At 41.2% G+C, this 26,625-nt stretch overlaps 1 protein-coding gene across 7 annotated transcripts in view; it reads right to left on the bottom strand.

The window, feature by feature from the left end:
- The window catches only part of ARHGAP26 (Rho GTPase activating protein 26), a 470,784-nt gene that overhangs the window by 293,891 nt on the left and 150,268 nt on the right, over positions 1-26,625 (bottom strand). For all 7 annotated transcript variants that reach the window (XM_043913110.1, XM_043913112.1, XM_043913113.1 and 4 more), the window contains exons 8-10: positions 26,477-26,606; positions 24,400-24,500; positions 17,214-17,308 (exon numbers count right to left, since the gene is read on the bottom strand). In XM_043913110.1, coding sequence (XP_043769045.1) covers positions 17,214-17,308; positions 24,400-24,500; positions 26,477-26,606 — 326 coding nt within the window. The remainder of the gene's footprint in view (positions 1-17,213; positions 17,309-24,399; positions 24,501-26,476; positions 26,607-26,625) is intronic.

The following is a 26,625-nucleotide window of genomic DNA, read 5'->3' as shown; positions in this document are numbered from 1 at the left end:
AGTACACAGAGGAGTCAAGTGATTCCCTTCGGCCTTGTTTGTTCTTTGAGATCATATTCGTTCCTCTCCCCCAAAATGCTACCAGAGTGTTTGACTCCAAGTAGGGGTACAATAAACAAGTGCTAAAGTGAAGACAGGGCTTCCCTGGTGGCTTAGTGGTAATAAATCTACCTGCCAATGCAGGAGACTTGGGTTTGATCCCTGGGTCAGGAAGATTCCCTGGAGAACAGAATGACAACCCACTCCAGTATTCTTGCCTAGGAAAGTCCATGAACAGAAGAGCCTGGCGGGCTACAGTCCATGGGGTCGCAAAAGAGTTGGACACGATTTAGCGACTAACCAACAACAAAAACTGAAGAGAATTATTGGACTCAATAAAAAGAGATGGAACATACAAGTGGAGGGATCCTGGTCTAATATCTAGTCCAATGCTTCTAAAATGCTTTTGACATGAAAAGTTTTATGGGGTAATGGGCATTATACTTATAACTATATTAAATATACACACTAGTTTTAAATGAATCTTTAGCACAGCAGGAACTAAGTTCTTTATATGCATTAGCTCTTTTCACTCTTTGCCTGAAATATTCTTGCTCTTTCAAACTGAGCAAAGACCCTCGAGAAAGCATGCACACGATATCGAATAATGTTTGTTGTGTACCCCTAACAGATGTCACACAAGAGAGGTGCACCACAAAAAGGAACTTGGGAGAAGGGACTACAAGCCCTCTATGCTCATTAAGACAGGAATTCTTGACTTAGGGTCCAAGGAAGGGCCCCAAAGAGTCTATGAGCCACCCTCCCTCCTCCAAATGTTTGTGCCTTTTTTTTGGACAAATAATTCAAACTGCCTATCAGATTATGAAAGGAGACTGCAACCCACAAAAAGTTAAGAATTAATGACTCAAATCATCTTTAAAGTTTGAGAAAGTCTAAAAGGAAGGCAGAGATCCACTGAGCAAGAATTAAGTCTGCAGCACTGCTCAGGATCACAGAAGGTACAGTGGACACACACACGAACTCCATGATGCCTTGCACAGCACAAGTCTGGGCCCATAAACACCTAAGCCTATTTATTCAATCCACTTATAGTCGCTGTTCTAGCTGCTCCTGGCTTATTTCCAGTTTCAATAAACATGCTAGGTCTACTTATATTGAAGATATTTTAAATATCACATTTGTTTTCATTCATCCTTCCTCAACATCTCCAAAGGAAAAAAGTTCTCAAAGATGGAAGCATGGAGGCTTCCCTGGTGGCTCAGAGGTAAAGAATCTGCCTACAAATGCAGGAGACATGGGCTGTATCTCTGATCCGGGAAGATCCCATATGCCATGCAGCAACTGAGTCCACGCACCACAACTATGGTTGTGCTCTAGAACCAGTGAGCTGCCACTACCAAGCCCACATGCAACAACTACTGAAGCCTGCGTGCCTAGAGACTGTGCTCAGTAACAAGAGAAGCCACCACAATGAGGAGCCCATGCATTGCAACTAGAGAGTAGCCCCACTCTCTGCAATCAGAGAAAAGCCCACACAGCAATGAAGACCTAGTGTACGCACACGCGCACACACACACACACACACAAACAACGTATCTAGGGGAGGATGGGAATGAGGGGCACTGAGGAGGGAGTGTGAGTGTGGGAGGTGGTGAACGAGAGGGTGGGGGCAGGGAGAGGAAAAAAGACCAGGAGGGAGTAGCAGCGGTGGGAGAACGGGGTGTGTGTAGGTGGCTGGGGATAAGCAGGTGGATGACAGACAGGTGATGGGACAGAGGGCGGTCACTCTCGTGAAGCTCACACTGGGTGCTAGTACCTAGACCCAATGACTCAAAAGGGACAGTGATTCCCTGCACAGGCCAGAGAACTCCTCCTCCTTGTCCCACCACTGTCAGCCCATCTAGAGTGCCTGACCTGCTGGGTATCTGCAGCCTGCTGGCAGCTGTAGCCCTGTGGCTGGGGGCTTGGTGGACTGATTCTACTCCCAGTTTAAAGCCACACACAAACCTTTAATAGCTTTGAGATGAAAAGTCTACGAAAAGTCTCTCCAGTCCCTGAGCCTGAAACTCTTTTTTGAGTGTTGCTCTCAGTGTTGTTGTGCCTGGACATCAGCCATCCCCTTAGCGTAGAGGTACCCAGCCCGGCGCTGCCTCACTCAACCTGAACTTCTGTGCTGTGCCTGAGAACTTGAATTTTAACCATCTTCTCAGGTGATCCTGAGGCACAGTTAGCTCTGAAGTCCCTCTGCCCACCCAGACACCCCGTTTTTCCTTCATGTTCTCCCCACACTGGAGAGCAAAGACAGCCTACTCTCCACACTGGGGTAAAGCTACTCTCTACACACCGAAGTGTCTCAGTTCATTTCCTGCTAGGTGTTCATCAGCAAACAGTGAAACCACAATAGCTTCCTAGCAGATCAAGATGTCAGGGACCTCGCAGATGTCACATCAACTTCATGGCAAACAGTGTGAAATTTCCACCCAGTCACAAAGAGGAAGTTCAAACAAACTCAGAGGCTATTAAGGGTGGGCCACTTGGCATTAGTAACCAGGAAAGTCAACAAGATTTGTTTTTATTTCACGAAGAAATATCAAAAGATAAATTCTTTTCCACGTGTGATCTTATTCTCCTTTTTTTTTTTTTTTTTGGAGGGATGGGGTGATAGAGAACTGAATGGATTTAACGCACTTGATACTAGTCCTATAACCCCAAGTTCAGAAAACTTTCTCTCAGCCTCATGTATGTTAACATCTGGATCATAGTATTATACTATCGTTTCCAGACATCTAGAAAACACTCACTTGGCTTCAAGTTTTCTTTTCCCTTATTACAATTTAAACCACATAAATCTCTTATGTCTGTAATTCTTAGAACCAAGGTAAATGGGTCAACTTTATTTTGGAATCAAGTAGTCACTTCCTTTCCATATTCTATGCCCCTGCTAGCCACCATCCCTCAAAAGCAAAGAAACTGAGCAAAACTCTCAATGATCTTACACATTCCACATCAGTCCCTATAAGACAGTACACTTTCATTCAGGTATCAATTTAGTTCATGTGTGAAATGCATCTGGCTTTTCATAACAAAAGTGGAAAGACAAAGAGGGAAAGAGACAGAGAACTCATGAGGTAGGAGTGTGGAATGAGGGGAAAAAAAAATATGACACAATAAAAGGAAAACCCAATAAATGATCAGAGCTCTTTTCAGCTCTGCAAATAACTGTGGTCCTCAGAAACAGAGAACAAACTAGTAGGTACCAGAGGGGAGAAGAGTGAGAGGAGGGACAAAACAGGTGAAGGGAATTAAGATGTACAAGTGATCAAATAAGTCATAGAGATGTTATATATAGCACCAGGAATATAGTCAATATTTCATAATAACTTTGTATGGTGTGTAGCCTATAAAAAAATCACTGTGTTGTACACCTGAAACTAGTATTTTAAGTCAATTATACAACAATTAAAAAAAGAACTGTGACCCCCATCAAACAATAATAATAAAACTACAATAATAATAACCCAACTCTGTGTGCCAGATAGTGTGTTAAGCACTATACAGTAATTAATTCATTTCATCTTCACAACTACATCATGAGGGAGGGATATTCTCATTATCCCATTTAGCAGCTGAGAAAACCAAGGCACAAATAGGTTAAGCATTTTGTCCCCAGTTACAGAGCCAGGAACCAAACCACACAGTCTAATGCTTTGCCCTCAAGCACAAAGCTGTGGGAAACATGTAGATCCTGCAGCTGCCAGAGAGCTTCTGTTGGCCATCAGAAGGGACTAAACCCTCCTGCAAGGCCTTTAGTGAGCTCCTGCCTAGGATCAAATGAGGTCGAATGATTAAGAGCTCTGTGAAACCTAAAGTGCTTTATATATATGAGGGCTCAGAACACCACTCTAGGCAGTCAGTTCAAAAACAGGAATCCAATAATGACCAGTGTGACTGTGGTTTACATTCTATGGCAGTGGGTCTCCACGTTTTCTTCTGCCTAAAAATATCCAAGAAATGGAAAGGCAATAAGTTGCATGTTTTGCAGAAGAACACAAAAAGCACTAATCATAAAAAATAAGGATAAATTTGAACTTCACCAAAATAAAAGAATGTCCAGTTATCAAAAGATACTAAGAGAGTCAAAAGATACTATTAGGAGAGTAAGAGGTGTTTGTAATTTTTCTCTCTAATGAGACAAACATCGAGAATATGCAAAGAATGTCAACAAATAAGAAAAAAAAAAAAGAACAACCCAATTAATAAAATGGATGAAAGACCTTCATAAAACAGGACACACAAATGGCCACAAACATAAGAAACAGAAGGGAACGTGATGACATATCAGGGAAATGTAATTAAGACCACAATGAAATAAACACCCTTCTGAATGGAAAGCATTCAAAAGACCACCAATAACAAGCACTGGCAAGAATGCAGAGTTCCTGGAACTCTGCACTGGAACATACACTGCTGGTGGGAGAGTATAGTGATAAAACCACTTTGGAAATATCTATTAAAATTAAACCTATGCCTTATGATCTAGCAATTCTTCCTCTAGACATATATCCAAGAGAAATGAGCACATGTCTACCAAAAAATACATTTGAGAATACTCAGGTTTATTCATAATGGCCAGGTTTTGCAAAGAAGACAAATATCCATTCACAAGACAATAAGTTGTTGTATATTTAAAACAACGGAACACCACAAACAATAAAAAATACCAACTACTGTTAACATGCAAAAACATGAATAAATCTCATAGAAATAATAATGAGGGAAAGAAGCCAGATACAAAAGACTACCAACAGTGGGATTTCATTTATAGAATGTTCAAATTCTTGCAAAAGTCATCTGTGCTGATAGAAACCAGAACAGTGATTTTGTCTTGGAAAAGAAATATGGGCAGTGATTGGGAAGGTGCCCAAGAAAATCTGCCAGATTGACAGAAATGTTCTATAACTTGACCTAGGTCGTCACACAGGTATGTGGGAGGATGTGTCTGTATGTGCACAGTCATTAAGATATAGACTTAAGATTTATCCATTTTATTAATCAATAAAAAAATGTTTTTAAATACCCATGATATACCACCTGTCATCTAAGCTTACTTGTCGTTCTGACTTTAGTACTTCCTAGCAGACAAGTAATTGAATGACTCTATGTTATTCTTTAAAAAGCAGACAATAAGAGTACCTACCTCATGGGGTAGTTGTGAAGGCTAAGTGAACTATGTATAAGGCATTTCAAAATGTCAGACACAAAATAAGTGCTCCCAAAATTAGTTGTTATCACAGGAGCAAATGAGCAGCAGGTCAGTGAAGGGAACAGATGACAAATGTTGGGTAGTGTCCAAATTACGGAAGGAGAAGGGCAGATTAAAAAGGGAAAGAAAGAGTCACACACAAGATCCCCACCCCCCAAACACTGTCACACACCACTGAAAAATCACACCTCTACCACAAAGCAAGCCAGGCCAAGGGCTGACATACAGTCTCTGAGATCACGGCCATTTCCTTTTTCCTCCTGAGTAAAACATCAAAGTGGCCTACTTCCCCCTTTTGGAATTAATGTCTGATCATTGATAAGGGGTCTTCAGCAAATCCTAGAAAACCTGCCAGAGTGTTCCCACTACCCACCAAAGGAGAGAAGGAACAAATGATTTACAATCCTTTCTAGAGCTCAATCCTAAAATTCTACTTCAAATATAGCACCTCCTGTTCACTCTGAACAAGTCCTTGGTTGGTGCTCTATCTGGATCCTCTTGAGACGCATGAATAAGGATCTGCAATTTTCTAAGCACCTTGCCTCTCACACTACTGGGGTGATGCAGAAAACAGTTATTCACCTATCAAAAGGCAAACTGCTATCCACCACCTTATCTCCTTTCAACTCTGGTCTCCACAAAGGGTTCACGTAAAGTAATATATGATTTATTAGCACATCCAGGAACCTGGGACCACTCACGTCAGCTCACAGCCTTCTCACCAGCCAGGAGCAAGCAGAATCACAACCAGCCCTGATTCCAGGGTTGCTTGACAGCCCTCCTACTCTAATCTTATTCCTGAATCTGAGTCAACAATGGTGATCTCAATGGCTTGGCAATTCACCCACTTCCTACTGGACCAGGAAATGCTATTACTAACTCACTCCACCCCACTGAAACACACTCAGAATCTAACAGTACTTTTCTTTTATACTGACCTCCAAAGATCTAGGGCTTACTCATTCATAACACTATAAATCTTCTGCTGGCAAGAGTTCATTCCCCAGGTTCTATTCACAGTACTGCACATATAAGGGTTAAATTCCGAGTAAAAGAAGGACTGTGGCATCCACAGAAACACGTTCTCACAGCCTGTGCACAAAACCTGCCTCACTGTTCTTAGATAGGAAGACAGAGGAAAACGATGAAGGTCTAGAGAATAGGTTGTCAGCCACAGGTAAAGAGAGACACATGAGTGCCAAAGGAAGTGGTCCTTTGCTTTTAAAGTGCTACTGGCAAAACTGACCCTTAACTGTTCCTTGGCAATTACAAGCATGCAAGGTTTCAGCAGATCTTCATGTTACCAAACAAATGGCAGATCTTCAGTACACAAACCTATGGACAAAGCAGAATAATCCTGGAGAATGACATCTCTTCCGTGTGTATGTGAGATTACAGAGTCAAATATCTACAGAGACCAGGCAAGTAAACAAAATGAGGAAAACTGGATAAGATTCTTCCCTGCCCCAAGGAAAACAGGTGTGGTCTCATTTACCTTAAAATGTGCAGCTCATTATTTTTTCTTTTGCACTTTTGCTTTCTGATAAAGTCACAGAAACAAAAGGGGTTTTCCTCTATGGGAAAAACAACAGTACAAGTGGAAGGCGAAATGGCAGCTGGCCCCTGTCATCACGGTGGGGGACATCAGGGCATGGTCGAGACCGTCGCAAGGTAGAAAGCACGTGCCCCACCGAAAGGAGGCATCTGCCATCCAGCTCTATAGACAGCTGGCCCGCGGCAAGTCAGGTCAGTGTTCACAGATCTTTCCCACTTTAAAACGTTGCCTCAAGCACTATTCAAGCCAAACTGAACATCTGTGGGCTGCCAGCCTACGATTCCGGGGTCTGTGTTGGTCCTTCTCTGCCTCTCCCTACCTGAGCTCCATCCCAAGGTATCACTACATGTTACAATGTCATCTGGTGCACTGGGACTAACAACGATGTTAGTCTGCATTCTTGATGTGCCTCACAGTGCAACTGAGCAGAGTCTTTCCAGTTCATTAACGAAAGGGGAACTTGGGATACTTGTCCATTTTTTTCCAATATTGAGGACTCAGAGTCATTACAGAAGGGCAACATTCATCTCCTATATTCATCTACCATTCAGAACCTTATGAATCTGTACAATTTGCATGTTCTGAGATAAATAACCATTGGCGGTCCTTGTGCATTATATATGCTTGCACATGAGAAAAATACACATGCCACAGTAACCTGCAGTGGGCTACAGGTGAGAAAAAGACAGACCTGAGAGAGAAAAGAGACATTGCAAACAGTGGCCCACCAACTGCAGCTAAGGTTTATTGAGTGTTTATTATGGGCCAAGCACTGGGCTAAGGATGTGGCTAGCATTATCATTTGTTCCTCGCAATGAAGTAGGTACTTTCATTATACTTCTTTTAAAAAACTGAGGCTCATAAATGACTTGCACAATCTTCAACTGGTAGGCAATAGCAAAGCCTCAACTGGAACCCAGTCTGCCTGACTCTAAAGCAAGGCCCATACGCTAAGCACAACACTGTACTGCCCACACCCCAAGCAGGGAGCATCTGTGCCCTGGGATCCAAGGTGACCATTTCCTTATGAGGATGGAGGGAAGGGGGAGAAGGCACTTCTTTCTTTCTCTCTCTCTCTGGAGAAAGGAAACGGGAGAAGGAGGAAAGGACTTCCTCTACACCTCCCCCCACCCCCTCACACACAAATACACATACAGCTTTTGAGAAATTTTCAGAAGCAGGTTTCTAATCAATTATTTAGAAAGGATATGATCCTAATGAGTGAATGAATCATAACCGTCTATAGCCTATAGCACTGAGCTCCTGGGAGGAGAGGTCCTAAAATAATCATGACTATAGCAAAGATAACAGTCTAAAGAGGAACACTGCCAATCGCTTCAGATAATTTCCTTACATTTTTACTTTAAAGGAGAATGAAGTCATGAAACATCAGGAAGCCCAGACAGAGACATCTTTGGCGCAGTAAGTTACATGGTCTTTAACGAAACATACTGACTGAGTGCCAGTTATGCGCCACAGGCACCAAGGACCGAACAGTAAGCAGATTTCAACACACACCACCAGAAGAAAGCATTATGCATTGCCAGGACAAGTAACCCTCGCGGGGAATGCAAACACTTGTTATTTTGATAACAACCTACGAAAAAATATTCTAATTCTAAAAATCTTCTAGGTCATTTATCAATCCTTCTTAGTATTCTATCTCATGATGAACAGACATGCAGGTAAGTGGAGTTTACACATTGAATTGTCTCCTTTCTTCAGACTCATATAATAGCAAAATTTTGGTTTTGATTTTTAAAAACTAAACTAATTTTATACCTAGAAATTAGCAAATAAACTGATATATTCAACCAATAAAATTCCAAATTTCACAATGTAAAGAACAGAAACAGGATTAAGTAATAAAAATAAAATAAATATGGTTGCCTTATTTCACACCACAGTCCATTAACCAGCACATCCCACTCTTACTTAAACCAGAATCAAACAGCAAATACTCTCATTTAACCATTTAACTTTTTAAAAAGGAAAAGAAAAAAAAAATCCAGCAATTTAAAAAATACACAAAGACTAAAGAGTCTAAGAACTTCTCAACTAGCTTATTTTATGGAACCGTCAAGGAGCAATTCAGAAACTACAATATTTCTCCCCACTCTACCCCCACCCAAATCATGGAAGTCAGAGCAGGAGAACACCCTGAGGAAGGAAAAAGCCATTTCCTCCCCAAAATGTCAACGGCATTGAGACCAGCACTCTAACCAACCAGCAGGAAGGCAAAATCAAATATTATTGAAACAAGGGGTGAGAAGGGGAGGGGAGGGGAAGTTTGAAACCAGGAAAAATGGATTCATCTGCTGCAGAAGATAAAGGCAGACTGCACCAAGAGGGAAAAGCAGAAATGCCTGGTTCTCAGCACACACTGGACAGTCCCAATCACTCATCTGTTTTTATCACCAGCCTCGAATAAGCTGTCCCTGAAGCAAAGAGCCTGACACTTGAGAAAGTACTTCTTTACCGTACTTCAGAAAGTACGGTAAAATGCAATGTTTAAACAGAGGCTGCACTAACTGAGCATGCTTGCTTCTGCAGGAAAGTGGGTATGAAGTGATCCATCATAGAAGGGTGGGAAGGAAGGAATTTCTAGGGAAAGAATGAGTCATTTAGAATGCCTTTCCTTTAAGAGGTAATATTCACATGATGGTTTCTTCTGCAGAAACACACGTCACACACACCACTGACTACTAAATGTCAGTGTAGTAAGGACAGCTAATTTTCCACTAGACCAGCTAACAGTTATAATACGCATACAACACTGCCCTCTAGAGGCTGAGCACTGAAACAAAGTTTGTTACATAAGATGATCCTTTTTGGAAAACAGTCTTAAACTCGCAAAACATCACAAAGACACACAAACAAATGCATGCACACACACCACATACCAAACTAGAAGAGTATTATTTTAACTTAAAAGTAGTATGATATGGTTTCCTTTTGAGAGCATAAATTGGAAGGAGAGGCTTAAACCTTTTATCTTGTATAGGAAATATATATAAATAATAGATTATCACACATAGTTTGAAAAAAGATTCTTCCTCCTGTACACAGATACCCTTAAAGCACCTGTATTCACTCTCAACTTATAGATGACTTGAAAAGTCACAACACTAGGGAAAAGGTGTGCCATCAAAATGAAACAGGCTCAAAGAAATTCCTTCCAACACTAAGGTACACAGTAAGAACAATGAAGTCTCAGGTTTTAGGATAGAGAGCAAACTTCAAAGAAAGAACCTCTTCCAACCAAGAACTACATCAGGGAAGAATATTACAGTATTCCATTTTCAAAATAATCTTGCAAGGTAGGTATGATTAGCCCCATCTTACAGAAGTGGTTAATCCACTGGTCCAGACTCACACAACCAGAAAGAGGCAGATCCCAAATTCAAACTGAGGGCTGCTTTGACCTTTTACCTGCATCATGCAGCCTTCTATAAAAATATACTAAGGGTGGTGACTTATTGGAGGGTTGGGGTAGATTATTCAGATCTTCCATTAATCTTTCTAGCTGTCACTATTCTTTCTTTAACCAATTTCCCATTTTTCTGGCTTTTTGTCCTACCTATGCAGAAATGGAGATTATGTTTAAACTTGCCCAAGCTTCAGTTTAAATATCAACTAACATGATTCAGTTCCCATAATCTCTTAAACAGTAATTCACCAAAGTCCCAAAGGAAAGAACAAAATAATCTAACTCAGAAAGTGCATTACTATAAAAACCAAAATTGAACTACAAGCACACAGTGCTGTACTAAAAGCTGAATGAAGTAATGTTATTCTGCCTCTGGGAGCAAATTACCTGAGACAGATATTTAGAATTGAACAGAGTTATATAAAACATAACTAATTGAACAACTAACCAATACAAAGGAAAGCCCGTACGATGTGCAAACACCCCGTACATGGTGGATCATGAGGATAGAGTTCACAGTGGGTGTGACATGCCAGGCTAGGACTGGTTCACAGGAAAGCTGTCTCTCTCTACCTATTCATGGAAAGCTCACAGAAGGAGGACTTTGAATGTGGTTTGCAAGAAAAATCAGATGATGACTCTTAAGAAGGAAAGTCCAATAGATTCATACTGTTTCATTAAACTTTGTATCTCCATGGTCAGTACAGTCTCCAGCCATTAGTTATGGCTAATAAATTAGGAAGGGGAGAGGGAGAATAGAAGAAATGAAAATTCAAAGCATTCTAATTATGCCATCACTCTCTGTAAGACTGGAAAGGTGAAGTCCCCCTGTGAGTTACACCTTCCTCATAGCATTTTGATCCTCCAAGTCTGCTGAATACTCAATATACTGGTGTTTATACCTCCAGTTGCATGAATGTGTTTGCCATTCTACAATCAATGCTAAGTAAGACCCATGAAGGCAAGGACTATGCTTGTCTTGGTCCCCATGACACCCCTAGCACCCAGTAACCTTGTGATCCTAATAAGTCCTCCTGTTCTGCCCACCTCTGGAGAGTACCAAAGGTGGGAATGCGGCATGCAACACTCCACACAATATCTTCAAATGTATGGACTTCTGTTCGGGTCAGCTAGTCCTGGAAAACATAAAGCATTCTAATTGTTTCCTTTCCTCCAAGTATAAACACCACTCCTCAAGAGACTACACTGATTCAGTGCATCAAAAGGAAGTCTTTTGTTTCAATTATTTTCCATATGGTTTATGGCTCCTCCTGGAAAACATTTGTGAGAAAATACCCATGTGTCACATACATTTGTGAGACATCTCTTTAAAATAAACAAATGCTGAGATGCTGAGAGATGACTACCACCATGATTCTTCAGCTTAAACAAGTATTTTCCCTACATCTGCTTATTAATTTCCATAAGATGCTGCATGGTAGAGTTAATTATTCAAAGTGACTAAAGACAGACAATGGCAAGTATCATATGCCACTACCCCTAACAGCTGCTTTTAGATGAACTCTCATTTTTTACTCAGGAATTTTACATTAAACTCACTCAAAAAGAGTTAACACAATTCAAAGGAAAAAAATCTATTTTTTATTATATTAACCAATGTAACATATAAACTTTCAAATGTTCAGTTCTACAGCAAGATGATACAAAGGCACCAAAGAATGCTTCTTTATTAAGGTATAAGAAATAATGATTTTTCAAATACTAAGGAAGATAATGTATGTCAAAGGGTGGCTTTGTGAAGTGGGGCTCCTTATCAATGGGATTATTCAAGGAATGTGTACTGGGCCACCCATCTAAAAGGTTGCGGGGGCCTTTCACGGCTGCTTCCTTGAGAGAATCCCTCTTATCCAATACTGTATTGGTTTGCTCCGGCCACTGTAACAAAGACCCCCAAAGTGAGTGACATGAATAACAGAAATGTATTATGTCACAGAGGCTAGAGGCTAGAAGCTCGAGATCAAAGTGTCAGCAAGTGGGTTCCTTTTGCGGTATGTAAAGGAGAAGCTTTTCCATGCCTTTCTCCTAGCTGCTGGTGGTCTGCTAGGAATCCCCGGCTCGAAGAGACATCACCCTGATCTCTGCCTTCATGTTCACAAGGCATTCTCCCTGTGTACATGTCTGGCTCTGTCTCCCCTTTCTATCAGGACACTAGTCAGACTGAATTAGAGCCCACCCTAATCTAATCACCTCATTCTAACTTGACTACCTCTACAAATACTCTGTCTCCAAACAGTTTTTGTTGTCAGGCACTGGAGATCAGAATTTTAGCATTATGAAGTTGTGAGGGTATACAACCTAACCCATAACAAGTACCTTCTGGGAAAAGAAAATATTCTCTTCAGAGCAAGTTGTGGTAACACCCACAACTACTACAAGCCACACAGATTCTTAGATCTAAGAATTAAAAGTAGCTTTCTGAAATGTATTCACAGTATTAAGGAGGATCTTTGACACAAAAAGTTTAAGAGGTATAAATCTAAATCCCTAAACTCTGAATTAATCCTCAATTTCATTTCCAACTCATTCATGGGTCAGAGTTACAACAGTTCTTCCTAGAGGACAGAAATGTCAGGGATTAATCCCTTTTTGGCAGAATTTGAGGATTAACAAATTGGCAGCAATGCACTGGGATACAATGAAAACAATCTACTGACAAATGGCACTAGTGCTTTGATTTCTTACTCATGCCAGTCTCCTTAGATGAACAGAAATGTAAATCATCAAGAATAAAAGGTAAAAGAGTACAAAAGGTAAAAAGTGTACAAAAGAATAAAAGGTAAAAAGTGTACAAAAAACACACAGCATTCATGGAACACCTACTATGCGCCTCTTTAAACTGTTAGCCATGTGAGGACTTTCTGAAGAGCACAGGGTAGGAAATACGGGAACAGAAGTGTGTGTGAGGCTTTTGCTCAACCACCATTAGTTTACACACCAAGTGCCAATGATGAGAGTGAGAAAGCACTCCTCAGATTTCACAGGCAGCAAGGTGACCGCTCAGCAGCGGCCCCAAGACCCAAGGACAGAGAGCACTGGGCTCACCACTCGAAAACGCTTCTAAAACAGTTCAGCTAACTCCCACCTGAACCTTGGGTAAGACTCACCCTCTAAACTGCAGATTCCTCCTCAGTACCATGAGACGCTTGGAGCACAAGTCTCCCTGGGCTGGGTGAGGATTACATGAAATTACATGAACTGTTCGGCTTCCAGAAAGTCCTCTCTAACTGCTGGTCTCCTCCATAGTTAACTAAAAAACTGGGTTTTATTGTGGGTTTTACTGTTGCTTTATTCCTACTACTCTATATCAGAGACTGGTGATCATCTTTTCTACTAGCTGTATTCTCCTCCATCAAGCTAAGAATTAAGCTCCTTAGTAAAGGAGCCTGAGTTGTTTTGTTTTACTGCTTGTTTTTAACAAGGAAAATGCTTTGGTGCACTCTGAGAACACTATACTAGGATATGCCTGCTGTTTAATACACCAACTGTGAGCAAGAAGAGAGGACAACAGAAGACCTTATTCAAAAAGTGGACTTCAGGGTCCCTCTTGCATAAAGGCGGACTATGTAGATCTGGGGCAGGAACAAGAAGCTGCAGTTCTCACAAGCACCCCTGTGGATGTTGAGAGTGGGTGTTTTTCACCACACAGTAAGAGACACTGGTATCTTCAATTCACAACACTGACCTCCTAGAACATCACTTCCTAAAGGTTACAGTTTCAGCTACACAATGACATGAAATATCAGCACTGAGCCTAAGGGATAAAAGTATTCAATCTTCAAACCCCACAACTTCACATATTCTAAGTCAAATAAGTCACACTTTAGCATGTGTTAATATCTTCATAGAATAAAACATTAATAGCTACTACATAAATGTTAATTGGTGCTACATACTCTGGGAACATTCTAAAACTTCAAGCTGTTAAATATAACCATTCCCTCTTTGACTTTCACATTTCTTAGGTGCTAAACTTGCATTTCACCCCTTTGCTTCTCCAACTCAGCAGGCAGAAGCTAAGAAGTCTGTGGAAGGTTGCAAAGACAGCAGGACAGCTAGCAGCATCCATGCCTTGCTAAAGCACACTGGTGGAAAAAGAGGGGTGCAGGCGTCTTCCAGAGAACAGGACTCTATGCAGAGTTCCCGGGGATGTCTCCCCTGAGCACGTGCAAATGCCTTTCCTCTCACCTCAGTTTCTTCCTGGATGTGGGAGGAAAATGTAGAAAGATGCTAAAGAAAATAGTGCCAGTGGTAACCTCATCTTTGAGACCAAAGATGATAACCTGTATAGAAAATGGAGAGAAGCTGGTTCATGGATGTTCTGTGTTCTTTCAGGTGATGGCCAGTCAAGTGCGACCACAAGAGGAGACACAGAAGGGACTCAAGTAAACCAATTTTCTTATATTCAAGGGTGCTGGAAACAGGATGTCTGGAACACCACATAGACCACGTGGGAAAACACCAATATCATCTAGGAGGCAGAAGTGGCCGGAGAGGAGAGTACAGACCCTGACCTTTGTTAGAGTTTCTGCAGCAAAGGCAAGGCAGGGCCACCCAGGTCAACTGTTTAGGACTGGCTAGTTTGAACAACTTCACAAGTGCTAAGCTGTGACAGCAGTCCCTAGGGGCCTGGTTCCTGGCGCTGGATGGTTCAGGCAGAGGAATATTGCCTCCTGGGGTTCTGGGGCCAGTGGAGGCAGCGTGGCTGTGGACCGGGAGTCCACATGTCAGTGGTACTCCCCAGGTTCAGCCCTCAAATGAGTCCAAAAACTGGCCAGCCCTGAACAGGGCAGGCTCTCCCCAGGCAGAACGGCATCACAATACACAGAACATTAAAAACACAAATAATACAACAGAACCCTCTACTCCCTTCCAGCTTATTAAGAGGAGATTCAGAAGCCTTATTCTGAACCACAACTGAAACCTCTCCATGTCACGCCAAGGAAACCAGAGTCGATGACTTAAAAGAAATGGACTTCCCAAATACACTCAGTATGTTGAATGTGACACATTTGCTCTCGGCTTATAACTGGGACGTGCAAAGCTTTTCTGGCCTAACACAGGTGGTAGGAAGTGTTGGCAAGGGTGGAAATGAGATAGAGGAACCATGGTGAGTTTTAATTGCCTAAAAAGCAACTCTTTACAACTTCTGGGAAACTTCTGAAGAAGAAAATGACTCAGCTTCAGAAAGTGTCACTGACCTCATTTCCAAAATAACAAGAGCTGCAATGCAGGGCATGCCCTCGTTCAAGGAACCCTGCATATAGATGAACATCTCTGGGAACTATTCAGCTGACCAGCATCAAACAACAGGGCTCCATTTCCACACAAACACATCCACTAATCCATTTTTCATGGACATCAACAAATAGGAATTCTTATAAATTCCAAACTTTGAGAGAAGAGAGATGCCTACAAGGGCTCAAAGCATCCAGACTTAGGATTTGTTTAAAGTCAAGAATAATCTCAGTTTGTGGTGCACTTTTCGCAATCCCCCTTTGCTACCCCAATTCAACCTACTCCTCCATACAGCCCTTCTCCATTCCCTTCCCCCTCAAAACCTACACACAGCAAACGACTAGGGTACTTGCTTTTCTTTACAAATTGTATTTATTCCTCTGCACTCAGATGCTAGCTTTTGAAATATCAAGTCAGATAACCATGAGGGACATGCTAATTAATAACTAATAACAACTCATTGATGAACACTTATTATTTGCTAGTCTGCCAAGCATTTTATATGCCTTCTCTTCTTGAATCCTAACCATTCCAGGCACTAGGTACTATGACCATCTTCATTTTCCAGAGAAGGAAATCAAGGCCCCTCAAGATTAAGTGACTTGCCCAAAGTCATATGGCTACTAAGCAAAATTTTACTAAGTCAAAATTTAGATCTGGGTTTCCTGACTTGAGAGCCAAAAGTATAATAACTAGACTGCAAATAAGACATGGTTAGTTTCCACAAATGTCCAATTTAGACTACATGGGCATGCTCTCTCCATGGGCACGCTATCAGCCTCAGGGGCCACACTGCAGGGACACGTCGCACCACAAGAAGGCATTTCACCCCTGGCAGCACATGGAGCAGCACACGCCAGGTGGTACCCTCGCTCCGGACCCTTTAGAGCTGTCACGAAGTGGCCACAGGTAAACGTCTCAGGGAAGGTAGAAATACTGGCCTGACAAAATGTGTGTAGCTTTTTCTTCTTTTTTTTTAATAAAGGGGAGAAATTAAACAGCATGACAAGAGAATCATGCTGAGATCTAAGCATCTTTGTGCTAGCACTGCTGATCTTGAATAGACAGCTTAAATAAGCTTAACTCATGGCGTTCATTCAAAGAATTAACCTGTTGCCAAGTAAAGTGTCTCAAAGAACTGGAATGCTGTCAAACCAGCTTAACACCATGAAATGGTACAACTTAATGAGATTCTATAAATCTCGAGGAACACAACACAGAGCTCCCTCTCCAAAGACTGATTTCACAAGTGGTGTGTTTTCTTTCTTGGGTGCATACACACAATGGTAGGCAAAATGCTGTAACTAAAAGCCCCTTTTTGAAATGAGTAGAACTTCTACTTTTCCCTTTACCTAACTCCTTTTGAATCATTTCATAAAAATTTTTAAGTAAAAAATCTCAAATAGCTGATACAATTGTGCTAAATAGATTTCTTTAAACATAAATTCACCCTCCTGAGACCTAATACACATTCCCAAGAAGGAAGCCCTGACATTAAAAGAAAACCAACCAGGGCCTCAGTGCCGAATGTAAAGCACGGGGGTTGCTACAAGGATTCCTGCAAACGAGCAATTGGCCTCTATTCTAAATGAAGGAATGGAGAAGGGAAAGAGGGGGTAAAAAACCAGAATGTTATGACTGGATGGGAAAGGTAAGAAATTTAAATTCAGCAATATTTGTTTCTAAGAAACAGTGTGACAGCTGCTCACCTGTCTACTGCTTCCACGTCAAAGCAAAACCTCTTCTCAATGGAGTCTGTTTTCCGCCGTGTGCAGGATTTGAGGGTGACTGATTCATCTTCTCCCTGTTGCAAAGACACAGACAGTCAAAATGAGGCCAGAACTTGGGCCAAGCTCCTCTCTTGGACAACAATGCCACATAAACGGGAATGATCATTTCATCTTCTAAGACCTAAGTATTCAGGACCACAGGAGGTTGGTCACCAACTTCCTCAGGCCGAAGCCTCATGCAGATAAAATCTGTGAGCCATGTTCTACTTGGAGCCCAGCATCCTAGTATTGATAGATCATGATAGTATAGCAGCAACACATGTTAGACTCTTGTTGATATTGTTTTAAATAAGTTTAAACTGCAGGTTTGATAAGAGTTGAAACAAGACGACCTTGAGGTCTTCCTTCCAATTCTGAGTTTCTATGATCTTGGTTCAATGGTCACTTCTCAGGAAAACATTCCTGCACCAGGTCAAATACACCAGACATGCTCACATAACACCATGTACCCCGCTCCTTCCCTCACAGCACTGATCACAGCTGAGATCTGCTGCTGCCCTAAGGGATGATTCAAATAATGTCTCTCTCCTCATTAGGCTGCAAGCTCCCTGAGGGCACGTACCTAAGTCTGTTTTTTGCTTGCCCATGGGTCCCCAGAGATCAAACAGTCCCTGGAACAGGGACTGTGCAATGAATGTGTTTTAACAGCTTTTTGAGTATATATATATATATATATATATATATGTATATATATATTTAAAGTATGTACTGTCTTATTGAAGTATAGTTGATTCACAATGTTGTGTTAATTTCTGCTGTCCAGCAAAGTCACTCAGTTATTTGCATACATATTCTTTTTCAGTTCTTTTCCATTATGGTTTATCACAGGATACTGACTATAGATCCCTGTGCTATACAATAGGACCTTGTTGTTTATTCATCCTATCACTCAGTCGGGTCTGACTCATTGCGACCCTATGGACAGTAGCCCTCCAGGCTCCTCTGTCCATGGAATTCTCTAGGCAAGATACTGGAATGGGTAGCCATTCCCTTCTCCAGGGGACCTTGAGTATAATTTTTAATGTATAATATATTGCATATGTTTAAGCAAACAACTTATGAGTTTTGACATCTGTATACATCCATGAAATCATCAACACAATCAAGGTAATGAACATTTCCATCAGCCCCACAAGTTTCCTCGTGAGTCCCTCTGTAATCCATCAGCCTTACACGCAGTCCATTCCCAGGCAAACACTGAATCTGCTCTGTCACTACAAATTAGTTTGAATGCTCTGTAACTTTATACAAATGGAATGCCCTTTTATGCCAGACTTCTTTCACTCAACATAATTCATTTACTATTCATTCACACTGTGCGAATCAAGGGTTTATTTCTTTTTACAAATGATATGATCAACAAATCAACAAGGGGGTAATACCCAAAATATATAAACAACTCATACAACTCAACAACAACAAAAAAGCTAACACCTCAACTTAAAAATGGGGAGAAGAGTTAAACAGATATTTTTCCAAAGAGGAAATGCAGCTGGCCAACAGACACATGAAAAGCTGCTAAACATCACTAAACATCAGAGAAACACAAGTCAAAATCACAATGAGATATCATCCTACTCCTAGCAAAAATGACTATTATCAAAAAGCCCACAAATAACAAATGTCAGTGAGGATATAGAGAAAAGGGAACCCTTGTACACTGTTGGTGGGAATGTAAATTGGTGTAGCCACTGTGGAATACAGTATGGAGGTTTTTCAACCAAAAGAAAACAAAAACACTAATTCAAAAAGATACACATATTCCAATAATCATGGAAGCATTATTTACAATTGTGAAGATATGAAAGCAACCTAAGTGTCCATCAATAGATGAATGGATAAAGAAGTGGTATAGGGCTTCCCTGGCAGTTCAGTGGTTAAGAATCCGCCTCGCAATGTAGGGGACACTGGTTTGGTCCCTGGTCAGGGTAGACCCCTCCTGCTATGGAGCAACTAAGCCCACGCACCACAACTACTAAGCCAGGGTTCTAGAGCCCACGAGCCACAACTACTGAGCCCACAACTACTGAAGCCTGCACTCCTAGAGCCCATGCACCAAAACAAGAGACGCCACCACTACCGCAACTAGAGAGTAGTCCCCGCTCCTTACAGCTAGAGAAAGCCTGCATCCAGCAACAAAGACCCACTGTAGCCAAAAGAAACCATACATATACCCATTTTTAAAAAACAGAAGTGGTGTGTGTGTGCATGACACACACACAGACACACACACATACAACAGAGTACCACTCAGCCATTAAAAGAGAATTAAACTCCGCCATTTGCAACAACATGGATGAAGTGGAGGGTATTACGCTTAATAACGTAAATCAGAGAAAGACAAATATAGTATAATATCACTTATCTGTGAAATCTAAAAAGTGAAACACATGTGAATAGAACAAAAAAGAAACAGACTCACAGATATACAGAAAAAACCAGCGGTTATCAGTGGGAAGAGGGAAGGAGGGAGTAGCAAGATAGGGGTAAGGGATTAAGAGATACAAATTACTATGTATAAAATAAATAAGTTACAAGGATATATTGTACAGCACAGGGAATATAGTCAACATTTTATAATAATTATAAATGGAGTATAATTTTAAAAAATTGTGAATCACTGTTTTATACCTGAAACATAGGTAGTATTGGAAATCAACTGTATCTCAATAAAAAATAAACATTAATATTAAAACAATGCAGGCAATTTTTAAAATCCATGATACAAAACAAAGGAGCTTTTTTCTTTCTACTATTGGGTAATATTCCATTGTACAAACGGAATGCAACAGTTTTGTCACACAGCATAGCACTAATTTACTGCTTAGAAACATAGAGGTTTCTGATTTCTTCTCTTCCTGTCACATAGGAATTTTTTAGGGTTCCTTTTTCTCCTTATCTGCCAATGTTTCTTCCTAAACTAGGGGGAAATTAACAAACTTGCCTAGTCTGTTGAATAATAGGAAATGTGACTGCATATGGTAAAACTTAATCACCCACTAATATCAAAATAACACATAAAACACAGAAGACCTAGGAAGAGACCGTCTATATTTACAAGTCTTACACTATTGTCTTCTACCGAATGGCAAAGATTAACTTCTCAGATTGAGAAATGCTCCTTCTGCAATGCGTAAATGTATGACCATAAACACACAAGCATATGTACTTCTGACCATGTTAATATCTAACTCTATTTCTGATTTAATGGTGTTGGACTGCTTCCCATTTTGAAAGTTTAGGGGGAGGGTGGTTTAGTCGCTAAGTTGTATCTGACTCTAGCGACCCCATGGACTGTAGCCTGCCAGGCTCCTCTGTCCATGGGATTCTCCAGGCAAGAATACTGGAGTGGGTTACCATTTCCTTCTCCAGGTTAGGGGGAGGTGTCCCTGAGAAATAGGAGAAAACAGAGGATCTATACAAAACTGGCAAATATAAGCAGAAATAAGAGGAATATAAGAATCTGTTCCAAAAATGACCATAACACACCAGGAAAAATCTATAAAGACAATCTGTTCAAGTACTCATGGTTTTTAAAAATGGGGGCTAGAGATAACAATCATTTATACAAACAAATGAAGAGTTATAACCACGACAAACAACAAAAAAAGAAGCATGTTGTGCTGCAAAAGCCTAAATTAAGGGGGTGTAACCTGGGGAAAAAGGTCAGCAAAGGCTTTCTTGAACTGAGACCAAAGGATTCATAGGAGATAAAACCAAGAACACAGATCAGGGTGGAGAACAGCAGGCGAAGAGGGCCCCACAGTCAGGGTCCATGGAGCCCTGCAGGAACTGAAAGGAAGTCGGTGTGTCTGGAATCCAAGAGCAAGAGGGAAAGAGGACTGAGAAAGGGTCTGAGGAAGACAGGGACCTGATCATGCAGATTATGGTCTGTATCCTGCGAGCAGTGGGAACATAATGAAGGGTTCCAAGCCAGGGAAGGGACAGGGTCAGCCCTGGGCTATTCCAGGGCTCCCGCAGAGAGGGGCCTCATCTCACAAGGTAGAACTCGGGGTACTGTCTTTCACCACGCACAAGCCCTGTCTCCAAGAGGATGCAGAAAATCTGCTCACATCTCCTGGACTGAGATGAAGAGAAAAGTGGATACTTTCAAAGGAAAATAACCCAAATGCAAGGGGATAAGGAAAGAGAGAAGGGGTGGATAAAGAGCATGTTAGGGAAAGAAAACACCCTATCGCCTATTTATCTGCACCTCCTAAGAGAGCTTTGCATAAACACGTAACACAACAACATCACATGTTTCTCCTGTATAAATTAAGAAGATATCACCTCTGGACAGCCAGTTCATGTCTCCTCCACCCTGAGGCTAAGGAAACATAGAGGTGTCGCGGAAAGCTCTTATTTTATATTTATACATTTGCCTCAGAATCAGGAGATGCCAGCTCCAGAATCAGGGTTTGAGTACTGGCTTTAGTAACTCACTGATCATATGGCCTTAGAAATCACTTTCTCTCTCTGATCCTCAATTTCCTCTTTTGTAAAGGAGGAAAAACGGATCAAACAGGATGAGAAAGGACAATATTTTAGAAAATGTAAATTATAAACATAAGTAATTATTACTAGAGAAATGATTTCATATAATACCAAGCTCCCAATACGGCAGCATTTATTATGTATCAGCCTCTATTTTCTGTCCCAAGAAGTTTATATACACTAATACATATAAACCTCTTAACAATTCAGTGAGGTGTTTCCTTTTATCTCACTAAAGTCTAAGGAGTTCCAAACACTCACCATAATTGGTTTCTGCTTTCCACTTTCAATGTGGTAAGAACAGAGTAGAGAAAATACAAGAGAGTTCCTTCATTCCAGGTTTAGGAAAGCACCACATAAACAGTCCCGAAATAAATGTGACAGAATAACTCAGTGAAGTTAATTTCAGGGATTCCCTTGTAGCTCAATTGGTAAAGAATCTGCCTGCAGTGCAGGAGACCCGGGTTCAATCCCTGGGTTGGGAAGATCCCCTGGAGAAGGAAAACGGCAACCCACTCCAGTATCCTTGCCTGGAAAATCTCATGGACAGAGGAGTCTGGTGGGCTGCAGTCCATGGGGTCACAAAGAGTCAGGCACGACTGAGTGACTGACACTTACTTACTTAACTCCGTGAAGTTGATTTCTAGAAGGACTAGAAATTAAAAAAGAACTAACTTGACCTAAGAAAGGCAGACCTACCTCTATTTCCATTTCATGATAATAAGGAACTCCTACTAACAGAGATTGTTAATACTCCTTCTAACTCTATTATTTCTCTATGTTTGATCATTTCACATGTCTATTTTCCTGGGATTATTTATAAGTCAACTCTACCCCTAACAAGAAACATTAAAAGTGCCTTGACTTTTTTTTATGTTTTGATACAGGGAAGGACAGAGATGCTGACCAACTCCAGTGTTGTGGCCCAAGAAAAAGAAAGTCAGGAAGAGAAACTGGAAGTGGCAGAGAGCAAGGGGGCAGCTTGGGGGAGCAGCTAACAGTAATGACAAGAGTGTCACGCATCACTGACCTGGGCAGTCTAAGCTCAAAGCCAGGGCTCTTCGCCTCTACACTGCAGTGCCTGCACACATGCAAGCAAACCCGACAGGACGCACAAAATGCACCACAGAGAGGGCCGTGGCTGGAATACTTACAGAGGACTGCCTCATCACCAATCAGACACAGCGAAGAATTCTCTAAACCAAAGACAGAACCAGAGAAATTATCCAGAACACAGTCCAGAGATTCAAAGAAATGAAAAATGTGAATATTTTTTATTAAAAGTATTTAAATATCTCCAGTAGGAGATAATAGAAAGAATGGGGAGGTGGGAAAATTCAAAATGATAATTGATAAGAACTTTCCAAAATTACCAAGAGACACCAATCCGCAAATCCAGAAAGGCCAAAATGCCTAAGCGCAACAAATTCTTTAAAAAAATTCACAGAGAGGACCATCATAAATAGAATACTGAAAGGAAAAAGAAGAAGATGATGTAATGTGCAGCCAGAGAGAAGACAGATCAGACCTAAAAAGGCAATGAAGACAGAAAGAGTGCTCCCAGAAGAAAGGTGAACACTGGGGCACAGCAAGGCACTTCTAGCAGCAGTCTCCCCGCAAATGCAGCCTGGCTCTTCTAATGATGGCCACAAGAATATCTTTCACACCACACGCTCTGCAATGTAATGTGACCGTGCTGTTCCTCCCAGCAAGACAGGGTCTGCATCCTCTCCCGCGGCAACTGGGTGAGCTTAGGTGGGCTTTTATAACTGCTTCAACCAACACACAGGGCCAACATAAGTCTAGATCATTAAAAGGCAATGCAGTGTCTGCTTTTGTTGCTGGAAGATTCACTCCTGAAAACTTTAGCTGTCCTGAGGCTGCCATGCTATGAGGAAGCCCAAACCAGCCCACGTAGAGAGGCCAGAGAACAGGCCTTGGAACTATAGAGAGCAAAAGAGACAGAGGGAGGAGAAGAGAAGAGGAGGTCAGGAGAAAGGAAGAGAGCTATATCTGATCAGCTCAAAGTTGCTTCAAACCCTTATGATCCAGTTCCAGTCACTATCTGATTGGAACCATTTGAGAAACTCTGAGCCTAAACCACTGATCCACATGCTCCCCCAAGTCCTTACCCACAGAAACTGTAAGAAATAACTAAAATGATTGGTGCTGTTTTAAAAGTCACTACATTTTTTAGTGTTCTCTTACAATAAATAACTGGAATAGATATCTGGAAAACCAAAATGATAGGTACATAACTGGAACATCTAAACTGCCAACTGGCAGTCCTCTAGGGATCAGATGAAAGTGATGAAAATCAGTTTCACAGGATGAGGTCATCCAAGAATTTCCAGTATCTAAACACATTAACACACTTAATATTGCATATATTGAAATACAAGAAACTGTCTTAATTACAGCTTCTAACACAGCTTAGAACTAAAAATAATCATATTATTTATTTACTTTATTCAGATGCCATACCCCCTGAAACTACTATATAAAAATGAGGAAAATTACAGTGAACATTGGAGATGTTACTGCTAACATGCATTACACTCATCTTGTGTTAACCAAACAAATCAAACATGAAATTTAAAAATGAACTCACCCCCTTTCCTCCTGACTTTTGGTCAAATGGTACCATGGTGATTTGTTTGGAATCCCGTTGATATGTACAGTAATGCTTCACCCAGGAAGTTCCAAAATGACCTGCAAAGTAATATTCCCCATTAAACATCTCGACATGTCCACTGCATACTGGACAACACAGAACATGTAACTCACAGTGCTCACCTATCCTTAAACTGTTACTAGGGACAATATATTCTCCACATCAGCTGGACAACCACAGGCGGAAATCTAATCTCACACACTGGAAGTGGAACTAACCCAGGACTTTTCCCAAGGACCAAGGAAGACTTTTTCCCACTAAATGCTGCATCTGATGGGTCTTAAAATACAATGGAAGTAGAGGTTCTCTGGGGAAATTAATTCATCTTCCCGTCATCAATTTCCATCTGAAGCTTCCTTTCTCTCCCCTGACAGGAGTAAGATGACTGAAAAAGCACACAGAAAGGCTCTTCAAAATGCCTGTCACCGTCCCCATCTGGTGCGATGACGTCATGCTACCCACACAGCTGCTCTGTGATCACGTGCACAGATATACAGGGGTGCTGACCTACCTTCAAACTCCTAATTTTTATTTCAGCAGAACTCAAGAAGATCTGAAAAGCAGACAAGGAAAACCCAGAGACACTAGACATGTGGAACGGAAGTAACTATAAATGCTCAAATGTAATCTAAGTGTTTGTCCCTCGAAATTATCCCTCGGCAAAGAGGCAGGTGCCCTGCAGACAAATTCTTACAGTTTCTTATTCTACTGGTGCCTGGCCAATTATTTTATTTCAAACAAAGTACTATTAGGGGAAGAAGGCCTAATTGGCATTGTTAACCTGCAAAGACCTCAATCAATATGAGTTCTGGATGCTTATAGAGATTGCATAGCAGATATGATTAAAAAAATAATAATGATAACATGAAAAAAGATTCAGCAGACACTGAATAGGTATTTTTCAGGGTATGAATACCCATTGCAAGTGTTAGATGTCACTTAATACACTAAAAAAGCAACGGAGTGTTTATATTGCAGCATCAAGGACAAATGAAAACAGCAACTATTCTCATGTGTTTTTGTGGCTTAGAGAATATATTCCAATGATGGCACAAAGATTTCAAAAGCGCTGTATATGTAGCTTCTGCTTCTTACAAGCCTTAACAAGCTCATACCTGTAAGAATAAGGGATATAAAACTCTCATCACAACTGTATACTCCAACTTCTAATCCCATTACTACACCATTGTCACCAGGGAACAATTTTATGCCCAAGCAAATTTCTGAGTAATTGCTACATAGAATAATCACTGTAAGTATTTTGTTTCATAAGAAACTTCTAGGAGTGAAGACATTTGACAATCCTAATCAACAGTGCCCAGATAGGAGACTATAAGAAGAACTATCCATTAAAGAAAAATAATGTCCTTTCTTTAATCTCTAGTACTACATGCATGAATTAAGTCTGGGGGTGCTACAGACCAGTGCATAAATCTGAGTCATCACTGAAAACCCTAGGTTAGCAGCACCTAGCATTTCTTTCCTTGACGTCCTATGTGCAAGTCAATGGCCCTTCCCCCTGGCTTGTGAAGTGAGCTTTTGTTTCTACTTTTCATAAAATTTAATTGTTGGAATGACAGGAGTTGAAGTGAAGAAGGAAAGGGCCAAAGTCATGGTAGTTTAGGCCTTGTTGAAACAAGTCTCAAAAACAACTATTATTAGGTCTACCAAAGGATATGACTATAAAGTCCAGCCAGTTAGACCTCTCCAGGACCTCTACACCAAGGCTGTGGTATATAAAGCTATACTGAGGGTATACAGGCACCTCAAGGGGAAAGGTGGCACCACAGAGCCTATGAATTCCGGGTTGCAACAGGATTCCCAGTTACACAGAAAACACACTATATCACAGAGATAGGTAAGACCTTGTGGACAGCATCTTTCCCCTAGAAAGCTGAACTATAAAGTCATTCTCCTTTGACCAAATAAATGCTCCATGTCAGGCACTACTGGATACACCCCCTGGGGGAAAAGGCATGAGTACACCCATGCTGCTGGTTGGCCTGGCACTCACGTTTCTCCTGGACATAGAGGTACCCTTCCATAGTGTAAGGACTGATGGTCTTGTGCTCAAGGGGATTCTCCTTCATCTTCTTCATCAGGGATTCCACTTCAGACCTGGTGCCTTCAAAGCGATTTCTTGTCTAGGATGAAATCAAAGAA

Source organism: Cervus elaphus, chromosome 9 (genome assembly GCF_910594005.1).
Source record: "Cervus elaphus chromosome 9, mCerEla1.1, whole genome shotgun sequence".
Lineage (NCBI taxonomy): Eukaryota > Metazoa > Chordata > Mammalia > Artiodactyla > Cervidae > Cervus > Cervus elaphus.
This window is presented reverse-complemented; position numbering and strand designations above follow the sequence as displayed.